Source organism: Rhinolophus hipposideros (genome assembly GCF_964194185.1).
Source record: "Rhinolophus hipposideros genome assembly, chromosome: X".
NCBI classification, from domain to species: domain Eukaryota; kingdom Metazoa; phylum Chordata; class Mammalia; order Chiroptera; family Rhinolophidae; genus Rhinolophus; species Rhinolophus hipposideros.
Window position 1 is genome coordinate 94,382,162 of NC_138046.1, and position 13,793 is coordinate 94,395,954.

The 13,793-nt window shown below is 36.5% G+C and overlaps 1 protein-coding gene across 15 annotated transcripts in view; it reads left to right on the forward strand.

Annotated features, from left to right (window-relative positions):
• Window positions 1-13,793, forward strand: part of CASK (calcium/calmodulin dependent serine protein kinase) — a 416,202-nt gene that overhangs the window by 305,860 nt on the left and 96,549 nt on the right. For all 15 annotated transcript variants that reach the window (XM_081041785.1, XM_081041786.1, XM_081041780.1 and 12 more), the window contains exon 10: window positions 11,089-11,188. In XM_081041785.1, the coding sequence (XP_080897911.1) occupies window positions 11,089-11,188 (100 nt within the window). The remainder of the gene's footprint in view (window positions 1-11,088; window positions 11,189-13,793) is intronic.

Sequence of the window (13,793 nt, forward strand, 5' to 3'; positions counted from 1 at the left end):
TCACTTTTAAAAAAAATATCTGTCCATATTTATGTGGTTTTATTTCTGGGTTCTCAATTCTATTCCATTGGTCTATGTGTCTGTTTTTCTGCCAATACCATGCTGTTTTGATTATTGTAGCCCTGTAGTACAAGCTAAAGTCAGGGACTGCGATACCTCCAGTATTGTTCTTTTTTCTTAAGATTGCTTTGGCTTTTCGGGGTCTTTTGTGGTTCCAAACAAATCTGATGATTTTTTTGTTCTATTTCTTTTAAAAATGCCATTAGGATTTTGATGGGGATTGCATTAAATCTGTATATTGCTTTGGGTAATATGGCCATTTTAACTATATTAATTCTTCCAATCCATGAGCACGGAATATCTTTCCATTTCTTTATGTCTTCTTCAATTTCTATCAAAAACGTCTTACAGTTTTCAGCATATAGGTCCTTCACATCCTTGGTTAAGTTTATTCCTAGGTATTTTATTCTTTTTGCTGCAGTTACAAAAGGAGTTGTTTTTTGTATTTCTTTTTCTGAGATTTCATTGTTAGTATATAGGAATGCAATGGACTTTTGTACATTGATTCTGTAGCCAGCAACTTTACTGTATTCGTTGATTGTTTCTAATAGCTTTTTGGTGGAGTCTTTAGGGTTTTCTATATATAGCATCATGTCATCTGCAGGGTGATAATTTAACTTCTTCATTCCCAATTTGGATGCCTTTTATTTCTTTCTCTTGCCTGATTGCTCTGGCAAGGACTTCCAACACTATGATGAAAAACAGAGGTAATAGGGCACAGCCCTGTCGTGTTCCTGAACGTAGAGCAAAGGTCTTCAGTTTTTCACCATTAATTATGAGATTAGCTGAGGGCTTGTCATATATGGCCTTTATTATGTTAAGGTATTTTCCTTCTATACCTATTTTATTAAGTGTTTTAATCATAAATGGATGTTGTATCTTGTTGAATGCTTTTTCTGCATCAGTTGATATAATCATATGATTTTTGTCCTTTATTTTGTTTAAGTGATGTATCACATTGATGGATTTGCAGAGGTTGAAACATGCTTGTGCTCCCGGGATGAACCCCACTTGGACGTGATGAATAATCTTTTTAATGCATTGCTGTATTCGATTTGCTAGAATTTTGTTTAGGATTTTTATATCTATATTCATCAGAGATATAGGTCTGTAGTATTCTTTCTTCATGTTGTCCTTACCATGTTTTGGTATCAGGGTAATGTTGGCCTCATAAAATGAGTTAGGGAGTACTGTCTCTTCATCATTTTTTGGAAGAGTTTGAGCAGGATAGGTATTAGATCCTCTTTGAAGGTTTGGTAGAATTCACTAGTGAAGCCATCTGGTCCCACACTTTTGCTTTTGGGAATGTTTTGGATGACTGATTCAATTTCCTTACTGATGATCGGTCCGTTTAGATTTTTTAGTTCTTCATGGTTCAGCCTTGGAAGGCTATATGTTTCTAAAAACTTGTCCATTTCTTCTAGGTTATTGAATTTGGTGTCATATAGTCCTTCATAGTATTCTTGGGTGATCCATTGTATTTCTGTGGTGTCCGTGATAACTTCCCCTTTTTCATTTCTCATTTTGTTAATTAGGGTCTTCTCTCTTTTTATCTTAGTGAGTCTAGCCAACGGTTTGTCAATTTTCTTAATCGTTTCAAAGAACCAGCTCTTTGTCATATTCATTTTTTCTATTGTCTTTTTGTTCTCTATTTCATTTAGTTCTGCTCTGATATTTGTTATTTCCTTTCTTCTGCTGAACTTGGGTTTCACTTATTCTTCTTTTACCAGTTCTTTAAGGTGTAACATGAGGTTATTTCTTTGGGATTTTTCTTGTTTCTTGAGATAGGCCTGTAATGATATAAATTTTCCTCTTAAAACTGCTTTCGCTGCATCCCAAAAATTTTGGTAGGATGTATTTTCATTTTCATTTGTTTCTATGTATCTTTTGATCTCTCCTCTAATTTCTTCTTTGACCCAGTCATTCTTTAAAACTGTGTTGTTTAATCTCCATGTATTTGTGTTTTTTCCTGCTTTCTTTTTGCGGTTGATATCCAATTTCAAAGCCTTGTGATCAGAGAATATGATTGGTATGATTTCAATCTTCTTAAATTTGCTGAAGCTGATTTTATGTCCCAATATATGGCCTATCCTTGAGAATGTTCCATGTACACTAGAAAAGATTGTACAGTCTGATGTTTTAGGATGAAGTGCTCTATAAATGTCAATTATGTCCAATTCATCTAATGTGTCATTTAGGGCTGCGATTTCGTTATTTATTTTCTGTTTGGATGATCTATCCATAGCTGTCAATGATGTATTTAAGTCCCCTAGTATAATTGTGTTTTGCTCAATTTCTCTCTTTAGTTCTGTTAGTAGTTGCTTGGTATATTTCAGTGCTCCCTGATTGGGGGCATAAATATTGAAGACTGTTATGTCTTCTTGTTGTATAGTTCCCTTTACCATTATGAAATGTCCATCTTTGTCTCTTGTTATCTGTTTTCACCCTGAAGTCTGTTTCATCTGATATCATTATGGCTACACCTGATTTTCTATGGGTACCATTTGCTTTGAGTGTCAATTTCCATCCTTTCACTTTGAGTCTATGCTTGTCCTTGTAGCTGAGATGTCCCTTGGAGACAGCATATGGTTGGGTTTAGTTTTTTGATTCAGTCTGCTACTCTGTGCCTTTTTATTGGTGAGTTCAGTCCATTTACATTTAGGGTGATTATTGATATGTCAGGATTTCCTGTCATTCTATCTTTAGTTTTCTGGTAAGGCTGTGTCTCCACTGTTTCTTTGCCATTTTGTTGTTGTCTATTATTTCTGTGTGGTGGTATTCTATGATGTTTCCCTCTGTTTCTTCTTTTATTACAGTATATATTTCAGTTCTGGATTTTTTTTTTGAGTTGTCCCTTTACATAAACCCTTAAGTTTATGTAAAAGAAAGTTTGATATTTAGAGTATTCCATTTTCTTCAGCACGCTTAACTTTCTCCATTCCCATATTACAGTTCAGGCCTTTATTCTCTCCCTTTTTATGTTTCGGTTGCCACAAATCGTCCCTGTTGATGGTAGTTGAATAGCCTCCTTTAGTATTTCTTGTAGTGCAGGTCATGTATTAGAAAATTCCCTCAGCTTCTGTATGTCTGGAAAGGTCTTTATTCCTTCTTTGTATCTAAAGGATATCTTTGCTGGATGTATTATTTTTGCCTCGTAATTTCTCTCTTTCAATAGTTTGAATATTTGGTTCCACTCCCTCCTGACTTGTAGAGTTTCTGCTGAAAAAACTGATGATAATCTAATGGGTTTTCCTTTGTAGGTTACCGTCTTCTTTTCCCTGGCTGCCTTGAGGATTCTTTCTGTGTCATTGATTTTAGCTTCAATACAATGTGCCTTGGAGAAGGCCTGTTGGGATTGAGGTAATTAGGTGTTCTATTTGCTTCTTGGATTCTAGGATCCAGTTCTGTCCACAAGTTTGAGAAGTTCTCATCAACAATTTGTTTGAATATATTCTCTGTTCCCTTCTGTCTTTCTTCTCCTTCTGGTATGCCATTATTCTTATATTGATCTTTCTGATGGAGTCAGAAAGTTCTTGTAGAGTTCTTTCATTTCTTTTAAGTCTTGAGTCTCTTCTTCCATCCATGTGATTTCCAGGTTTCTATCTTCGATGTCACTGATTCTTTCCTCCATCTGTACAACTCTACTACCTAAGCTGGTTATTTCATTCTTAATTTCTTCTATTGAGTTCTTAAGCTGCAGAAATTCCATTTGGTTCTTATTTAAAATTTCAGTCTCTTTTGTAAAATGCTCATGGTATTCTTTGATTGTGTTTCTGAGTTCATTAAACTGCCTTTCTGTGTTTTCTTGCATCTCGTTGAGTTTTTTCAGAACTGCAATCTTGAATTCTCTGTCATTTATGTCACTTATTTCCATATCTTTAAGTTCCTTTTCTGGAGACTTTTCACTTTCTTTCTGAGCCGTCTTGTTGCCTTGGTTATTCATGGCAATTACTGATTTACTATTTCTCTTCCTAGCCATCTACAGGAGTGGCTTCTGCAACAGGTTGATAGGAACAGGTCTTTCTTTTGTTTTCCAGTACTTGTCGGTAGAATGTTTTATTTTCTCTCCGACTGCAGCCTTTTTTTTTCTCTCTCACATGGTATTGCTATGTTTTCTTTGCACTATTCCAGCTTCTCACATTGTGGGTATTCCCTGGGAGATGGGCTTCTCCTCTGTTAATAGTTCGCCTGGGTCACAGGGCGCAGTGTTCGTGCGGGTATACGGAGAGCTTTTGAAGTTCCAAAGCTCTTCCTGCACTAGATTCAGAGCCCGTATGTTTCAGCAGTTCTGTTTTTTCCTGCAGGGATCTGCCCAGATAGGTGGGGTCAGGGGTGGGGTAAGTTGTGAGAGGTGGCCCAGAGCAATGGTGGCGACCACCACCACAGCAGGTCCCGCTTCCACAGCTTCCTGCCCTTTGCCAGAACTAGTTGGGCTTCGAATCTGTGTCTGCGGTCCACAGTTCTCAGCACAGCAAATATTCTGTTAATTTGATCTGACACTGCTACTGTTCCGCTTGTAGCACCGGGCACGTGGGGGCAGGGCGAGCTCTGGCGGGTAGAGAGGGGGCGGCTAGTCTCAGTGCCTAAGGCTTCCGTTCTCTGCTCGGCAGTGAGAGCTTAAACCACCGTTTTCCGCCTTCTTCCCTCAGTCTTTTCTCCGAGGTCTCTGCCGTGAGTTCAGCCATTTTGTATGCTGCCCCATCAGCCCTGTGGGCCATAAGCGGAGCCCTAGTAGTCCGAGATCTTCCCTCTCCCGCAGCTGCGGTAGTTCCAGGATGCAGCGAGCTGGGAGATCTGAGCTAGGTCTGCTTCTTGCTCCTGTGGCTCTCTCTCCGCACTTCTCTTTTCCCTCCTCCCCCGCTCGTGCGATTTGCCCACCTTAAGGTGAATTCAGTAGTCGGCCTCTTCGTCTTGCCTGTCTGCTGTGCAGCGAGTCCTTTGTGGAGTTTTTGTTGTTCAATTAGTTGTAAATTATAGGGGAGCTTTACAGAGGCTCACCTCACGCTGCCATTTTGATGACTTAACCTTTTTCTCATTCAGTAAGTTTTGTAAAACTAGTCTATGCCAAAATATAAGACATTGTTCATTTTACTTTGCTGAAATTTCAAGATGATTACTTATGACTGGTTATAGTAGTATCAATACTAAACAGTCAGAAATTGTTCCTTTCCATATTTGTACTTTCATTTTGGCATTTGATCTTTTCAGCAGGCTGCAGGAGACAGCAAATCCCTAATGAAAAAATTATTTGGATAATTAGAATCATTAACATAATTTTCAGACTGTGTTTCAAACTGTAGATTTAAAAAAGTTTATGGAACCCTGCATGTGATTTGAATTATTATCACACATTTCTTTTTATTCTCTTTTATGTCATTATTCTATTTTTACATGTGTAAATGACGATGGAAAAATTTTTCTCCCATTTTGGTTACCAGACATTTCATATGTTGGGGTTCTTTTTTTTCACCCTTTTATTTCATACTAAGCTCTAGAATTTCAATGCTTCGGTTTTTAAAAATCCTCTAGAGACAATACTTTCTTTAATAAACTACATAGGCCTGAGTAGGGGACTAGATATGAAGATCATATTTTCTCAAATGGAGTATTAGAATGCATGGGGCAGGCTGTGCAATCTAGGCTGTCTAGAAAATCTGTGCTCTGTATGTTCCTTAAGGAGGCACACCTGTACTCTGACCCTGGCTGTCATCTACTTGAAGGAGTTGCTGAGCAAGGACAGGATGGAAAGGTGGGGAGAGGACTAGGGACGTGTTTGTGAGTGTCTAAGCATGTCTACCTAGGGAAGAGGCTCAGGAGGGAATCTGTTCTAGAAATCATGCCCTTCGCTTCATGAGTTATTTCTATGTCTAGAGAGCAGATTTCCCCACAGTGAAGTATGTTGAAGAAATTCTGTATAAATAGAAGCAAGATTCTTTATTTGGGTAAGTTTATTGCAATCAGTTAAGGACATGGTGAGTTGAATCCATGTGATTCAATTTAAGGGAAATCATTTGTTCCTTGTATATATAGAAAGTGAGGGAGATTTCTCATAACTTTCTATAATTTTCCTTTATTGATTTTGCAAATTGCAAAAGTATAGCCTGCATGCTGCTCTGACTTACTGATTGGTGTCTTGGATTCCTGAGCTTTGCCGAACTAGAAAAAGGTTATTTAAGGAATCCTTTTTTTCCAGTACTTTATAGAGCTGCACTATCCATTGCAGTAGCCACTAGCCATATGTAGCTACTTAGATTTTAATTTTAACTAATTGATATTAAATAAAATTTTGAATTTGATTTCTCAGTTGCAGGAGTCACATTTCAAGTGCTCAGTACCCCATGTGGCTTATGACCACTGTATTGGATAACACGGGTATAGAACATTTCTCTCACTGCAGAAAGTTCTAGTATTGTACAACACCGCTATCTGGAGTCTTGGCACCTCCGAGAGCAATGGTTACACCTGTGCAGCACCTTTTGAAAGGTCAACCAGGAAGCTCTAATAGCTGCCTCTTGGCATTTGTCCCCTTTCTATTAATTCGACGAGAACTAAATTAAGGATTTTTCAAGGACCTTTGTGCCCTAATAAAAGCCAACATTTATATACAGTGTTTTCGTGTCATGAGGGTTTGTGTAGAGGCAGTAGGTTAGCGTAGCAGTTGTGGGCTCTAGCTACTCAGAGCAGTAAATCTAGTATCTGAAAGGCATCTTTGATTCTAAAAACTGAAAACTATTATTCTGATATGAGCAGTTGCATAAATAATAATTAAAATGATTTTGATCCTCCTACATTGATTTTACAAAGCAGTTATATTAATTTGATTCTGAAACATAGAATTTATTACTTCCTAAGTTAGGCAGTGTGGCTTCTAAAGACCATCTTTATAAAGTACTTTTTCATAGACTAAAAGGATTCCTAAGATATCTATGCCATGCAGTTGCTCTTATCTATAGCCATAGTCTCATTTGTAATTTGTAATTTTCTTCAGAGAAGATAGCACGGCCTCCTTCATTAGTATATCCTGACTTAATGTTATGAAATTCCAGGTTTTAGACTTGTGTTTAGGTTATGCTTGAGTATCATATCTGTATAGGCTATGCTGACTATGATAACTTCATGGTCTCTCCATGTAGTTACAGCCAAATGATAACTTTAGCTGTAATTATATGGAGAGAGATCAAAAGTTCTGATTGAATCAATGGTCTCATCATCTAGGACTTAATTCTTAAATGTAATCGACCCAAATCCTTTAACATCTCTACCTTGAAATGATTTTCTAGCCTTTTGGTTATCTCTGTTCAGCCTCACCCTTTCCAAGTTTAAGGCTTTGAGTTCAGTGTTCTGCATCCCATTAAGATGACCCTCTCTTGAATTCTGTGTCACATTCATATTTGTATGTCCCTGTGCTGGGCTTTTCCCCCTCAGTATATTATACTATGACTGTGTTACCTTGCCATTTTTGGGTACAATGCCAGTTATTCTACATCTTATACTTGTCTATTTTGTATTTAGACTTGTTAAAGTGTACCTGCCCTGTTAGACTTGTTAAAGTGTACGTGCCCTGTGTCTATCAAGCTTCATGGTGCTTATTTTTGAGCTCAGTTAGGGGGCACCAAAAAGGGAGTACACATTGGTTTTTGTGCTGTTGTCTTCAAGTCACTTATACATGTGTTCAACTCCTGCGTTCCTTACTTAATAATTTTGTTGCCTTCTTAAGTGCATTTAGTAACTTAACATAGCAGAAGTCTGACCCGTTTCTTGTTTTCCACTTCCTTAAATGAGACACAGAATCATCTAGCTGAGAGCATTCCATTTTGATGTTTGGCATATGAACTATAATTATGATTAAGTTAAGAATTAATTCCTTGTAGTTCTCTTTTTCTTTGCATTTAGAATCTGCCTTCTCCGTTCTAGGTTAATTGGCTTAGAAAATTGCATCTTTAGTATTAGTTATCTTAACAGCTTGTGAATAGTCTCCTTAACTCAAAATTGATATGTTTTACTCTCAGAAAATACTAAAAAATACCTACTAAATTAGATAGAAAGCTTATTTATCAAGGATTTAATAAAGTAGGAAGTTTGAAGAGCTACTTGTATAAGATCTGAGCTCTTTAATAGCAATAGTGTAGTACAAAGGGTTAGCAAACTACTGCCTGGAAACCAAATCTAGCCCACCACCGATTTTTATATATAAGGTTTTATTGGAACACAGCATGAACATTCATGTACATATTGTCTATGGCTGCTTTTCACAATACAATGGCAGAATTGAGTCATTGCCTTCAAGCCTAAAATATTTACTGTCTGACCCTTTACAGACAAAGATTGTTGACACCTGGAATAGTAAAAACCCTTGAACTGTGGAGCATAGTTAGAGGACCTCAATTCTGTCTACTCCTGATTCTATCTCAAAGTTGGCAGCAACCTTAACAGGTTGCTAAGCCTCTCTGAACCTGTTTCCTCATCAACAGAATGAGTCTCTTAGAATGAATCATCTCTAAAGTTGACTCAAATTCTAATAAAATTCTCGAAATCCATAAAGTGTTTTGGAACCATTTTGCCTTATTACCTAATAGTTTTGTGTTGAAAATTCAAACCACATGCAGTCACTGAGTTTAAAGAACTAAATAAACAAAACTGCTAACCATAAGACAGATAAATTAGGAACTTGCTACTATTACTTCAAAAGAATTTACCTCTCAAGGCTTTTTTAAATAGTGCTTTTCTAGTAGTATAAGTATTTCTAGATCTTTGACACGGTAGTAACTAGAACAGGCCTTGAAACATAAAACTACCATACACCAGAAGGAAAAGGGGGATGGGGGAGGTTGAAGAGGGCAAAGGGAGTCAAATATATGGTGACAGAGGGAAACTTAACTTTGAATGATGACCATACAATGCAATATACTGATAATGTATTATAATATTGTACACTCGAAACTTATATAATCTTAGTAACCAATGTCACCCCAATAAATTTAATTTAAAAAAGAAACTCAATTGAATCTTCATTTGGAAATAAAAATAAAACATCTCTAAAATTTTAATCTCAGTGTGTAGGAAGCATATGATTTGATTTGTAAAAATTCCATTCCCACCCACTTTTTAGGGAACATGTATAATACGTAAAGTGAAATAAACTTCTACTGTAGAAAGAAGAACTCAGCATTCAGTACTGTTTTTTTTATCGTGGTAGCTGACCATAAAATTCCACATAAGAACCTCTCCTGCATTAACCCTAGACTTTTGGAAATCTAAAAAGTTGCCTGGCATGGTATCATCAAGATCACTTTTCTGCTTTTTGTTCTTCCCTTTCTGCAGTCTCTCTCTTTTTCAATTTCTATTTATAGAAAGAAACCCTAACATGGCCCCCCAAAAAATGAATCTTGTGGAAATGTATTTCTATTAATGTTTCCATGTATTTAATAAATGCCTACATACATGAAGGATTTATCTTTCTTTTCAAAAAATAATCCAAGAGTTCAATATTTAAAATTTAAACTTAAGACTATTTCGGTGAACTGATACTTAGACTACCTAAATGAGCGATTCTTCCTAGACCAGAAAAAGGCTGTGCTCATGTTCTAGCAGTAGATTAGTATGGTTAGTAATCATTTGCATTTACAAAATGCTTTACAGTTTACAAAGCATTTTCATATACATAATGACTTTTGACAATCCTATAAGGTAAGTTATGTTGGTCTTACTATTCTCACTTTACAAAGGAGAAAACCCCAAAAGATTAAATGATTGACTCAAGTAGCATCACGCAGATGGAAAGTGCCAGAGCCAAGGAACATACCCAGATATTTTGGCCTACACCTAACACTCGCAGAATTGAACACTTTTACAAAATAACTGTTAGCGTTCTTCTTGTTACTGAAGCAATAATTCCCAACCTTTTCCCACCCAACGTCCTAAGGGATATCCTGTACTCAATATGACGGTGATTCTCAACTAGGAATCAGGGCAGCTATATGCATGTGGTTTAAAAGAGTCACGTGTAGTTGATTCTGCTCTGTGGCCTGATTGAGAAATACTGTACAGGAGTAACACATGGTCATTGTTAACAAAAAGAAAGGGGGTGATTTAAAGAAAAATGACTCATATTCCTACCTCCAAGAGATAATTAATACTAAGAACAGTTTGGTGTATATGTTCAGCCTTTTATATCTATATTAATCTTTTTTTCCAAAATTGGATCATACTGTAGATTGTTTTAAAATCTTTTTTTTAAGATTTTATTGGGGAAGGGGAACAGGACTTTATTGGGGAACAGTGTGTACTTCTAGTACTTTTTTTTTCCAAGTCAAGTTGTTGTCCTTTCAATCTTAGTTGTGGAGGGTGCCGTTCAGCTTCAATTTGTTGTCCTTTCAGTCTTAGTTGTGGAGGGCACAGCTCAGCTCCAGGTATAGTTGCCGTTGCTAGTTGCCCGGGGCGCAGCCCACCATCCCTTGCGGGAGTCGAACCAGCAACCTTGTGGTTGAGAGAATGCAACTGAGCCATCCAGGAGGCAGCTCAGCTCAAGGTGCCATGTTCAATCTTAGTTGCACGGGGCGCTATCCACCATCCCTTACAGGACTCGAGGAATTGAACTGGCAACCTTGTGGTTGAGAGCCCACTGGCCCATGTGGGAATCGAACCGGCAGCCTTCGGAGTTAGGAGCATGGAGCTCTAACCACCTGAGCCACTGGGCCGGCCCTAAAACCTTTTTTATGTAGTTCATCACAAGCCTCTTTCTATTTCATTAGACATCTTTCTGCATCATCATTTTATAGAGACATTGTATGGTACGCGTTTGAGTTCAAGATGTAAATGGTTTCATATACTTTTGCAATCTCCGACAGTATTATTCTGGCATATGCATACATGATTGATTTGAAGAAATCCAAAATCATTTAAGAGCTACCCCTTTTCTAGCTATCATCTGTGTATTTGACTTTTTATTTGAGTAATCCTTAAATACCCATTTGTTAACTTTTTATATTTATATATTTGTTTTAATATTTTTTCATCTCTTTGCTTTAGGGTGCAGTACTAGCAGCTGTGTCAAGTCACAAATTCAACTCATTCTATGGGGATCCCCCTGAAGAGTTGCCAGATTTCTCAGAAGACCCTACCTCCTCAGGTAATTGGATCATTCATTCATCAGTGTGAATCATTTGGTATCTATATCCTTTCTCCTTCATTTTGAATAAACTTTTTTCTGTGAATCTAGTCAGCTCCTCCAAGGGATGGTAAGGAAGTTTTTCAGCAACCAAATCCCATCTACATGTGTCTGGTTCCTTTTAATCCTAATACCAAAGTTGCTCTCCCCGACTGCTCCAAAACCAACATTTCAGTTTTTTTCTTTTTACCTCAGAAATACTTCTTCCCTTTTTCCCTACTTCAGACCTAATGTCGCACTTCATCCAATCCAACATTGTAGTCGATTTTTGGGGATCTTTCTGATTATCTTCTGCCTCAACAAAATGTTCTGACATAAGATTTTCCCCACATCAACCATAGCAGAGTAGACTTTGGGACAACACTGCTTTTAATTGAATCTTTCAATGTAAATCTTATGAGTTATCTCTTGAAACAATTTACAAGTTCTCTTTTTATAAAATCTATAACACATTATACAAGCATTCAAGGGAGAAGAACATAGAAGAGTTACCTATATTGATTAAATGAATGTAGGTATTCCTGAAAAAACCCACCCGTGTTCACAAAATTATATTATAAAATACTCAGATTTTCATCAAGTATCATTCACTAAAAATCCATAGGATCCATATATATGTATATGTAAATGCATGTATGTGTGTTACAGTTTTTTTATTTTATTTATGTATTTCTTTATTAATTTAACTCCTACATCATATGTCCTCTGCCCTCGGTTTTTCTTTTTTATTAGAGTCCCTCAGTATTTGCCATGTGGTTGACATGATACTGTTGATTTGATTTTTGTACTCTTGGACTGGCTCATTCAATATTCATGTATTACCATTGGAATCAAGGCCAGGCCCTTCCTAAAGCATGAGTTGTTTGTCCTTCACAATTAGCAATATAGAAGGAATGGATGTGCTAATGCTTCTTTCCTGTTGGAACCATGAGCATTTGTCAGTATTTATGCTTCTTCCTTCCTCTGTTTATACACATATGTGCACATACACCTTCACATACACATACACATACACAGAGAGAGTTTCTTACAAATTGGCATGTGTTTATACCTTGTACAAAATAACAGGATTAAGTTTTCCATTCCAGCAGCTATATAGTTCTTCATTTTGACTTTTACCAATTGGGATGTGAGTCTTCCTCTTTTGAGTGAAGGTGATTTCCAAAAACATTCAGAAATGGGAATCTTAGAGAAGAAACTCTGAGGAGAAGACCTTGCTGTTTTCCTCTTGTTCTGACTTGGTAATTACCCAGAACCCTTACCACATGAAAGGCAAGGCCATGGTTGAGTTTATAGGTATGTTCCCCAGTGTTTCATACCTTTCCTCCTGGTCATTTTGTTCCCTTCACCTGTAGCTTTTTGTTGTTGTTTGTTAGCTAGGAACCTCTTTCTTCTCTCCTTATACTCAGATTACACTTGACCCTATCTAGGGGGAGTGGTTCCAGTAATGATTTTATGTTGTGCTGTGACTACATGATATAGTTGCATATTTGGAATATATTTAATGCCATTTTCACCTTTAAAAATGGGCCTACAGAGCAGTATGGTCCTTGCAATAGCTTCACAGACTGATCTTTAATGTTGCCCCCTAATATGTGCCTCTGCCTAGTAAGAGTTTAATGAGCTCTTAAGTGTTCCTTTCTGTGAAAAGTTGGGTTTTTCTTTTAGGGAAAGAAATTGTCTACAGTTACAGACATGCTTATTTTCTATTAAGTATATTTTTATTGCCCAATTTTTTCTGTTTTTTAGTATAACTTAGTATAACTTCTAAATGATATGGCTGAAATAGTTTCTGATAACAGTACTTGCTTTTTTTAAAAAAAAGAAAAAGAAAAAAAAGAAATTTCTTACACTGTCTTACAGGTAGCCTGAAAGCCTTCAAATGTGTTGCTCACAATTTCGCGTTTCTTCTTCCCTTTCTTGCAGTCACACCCTATGTTTGGTTTTTTTTGTCTTTTAAAAAAATTTTCTGGATCTTAATGATTTTGTAAGTAGCCTATGTCTTCATTTGATATGCTAAAGGTCTGCCTCTAAAATATCTTTAAGTAGCACTGTCCTCCTGCTACAGATAAAATATAGACGAATTATTATGCACTGTACATGCCTGATCACCTACCCTAAATGAAGAGAAAGTTTGTATATACTCAGAAGTCAAAGAGGAAAGAAAATTTTGAATAAAATTCTAATGTTTCCCTAACTTTCACATAGCTATCAGGAATTATTTGTATGTTCCTAAAATTAATTTTTAATTCCTAAGCCATTTAAAGGGAGGCATTATAATATTTTATCAGCATAATTTACCAAATAGCTATCACCAGCAAGTTTTCTGTTCTGCAACCAACAGTAATGGTTGTATGGTTGGTTGCAAAAAGACCTATTATGTATTTTATCTGGATTCACATAAGAACTTTACAGTTTCATAAATTAACACATCTACATTTTTATTTTATTTTTTATTTTTTAATATTTTCATTAATTTTCAAACCTAAATTCTTCTCTGTTTAATTCTAATCTTTAAATTCTGCATCATTGGTTTTAAGTTCCCTACATTATCATTTTCACTGTC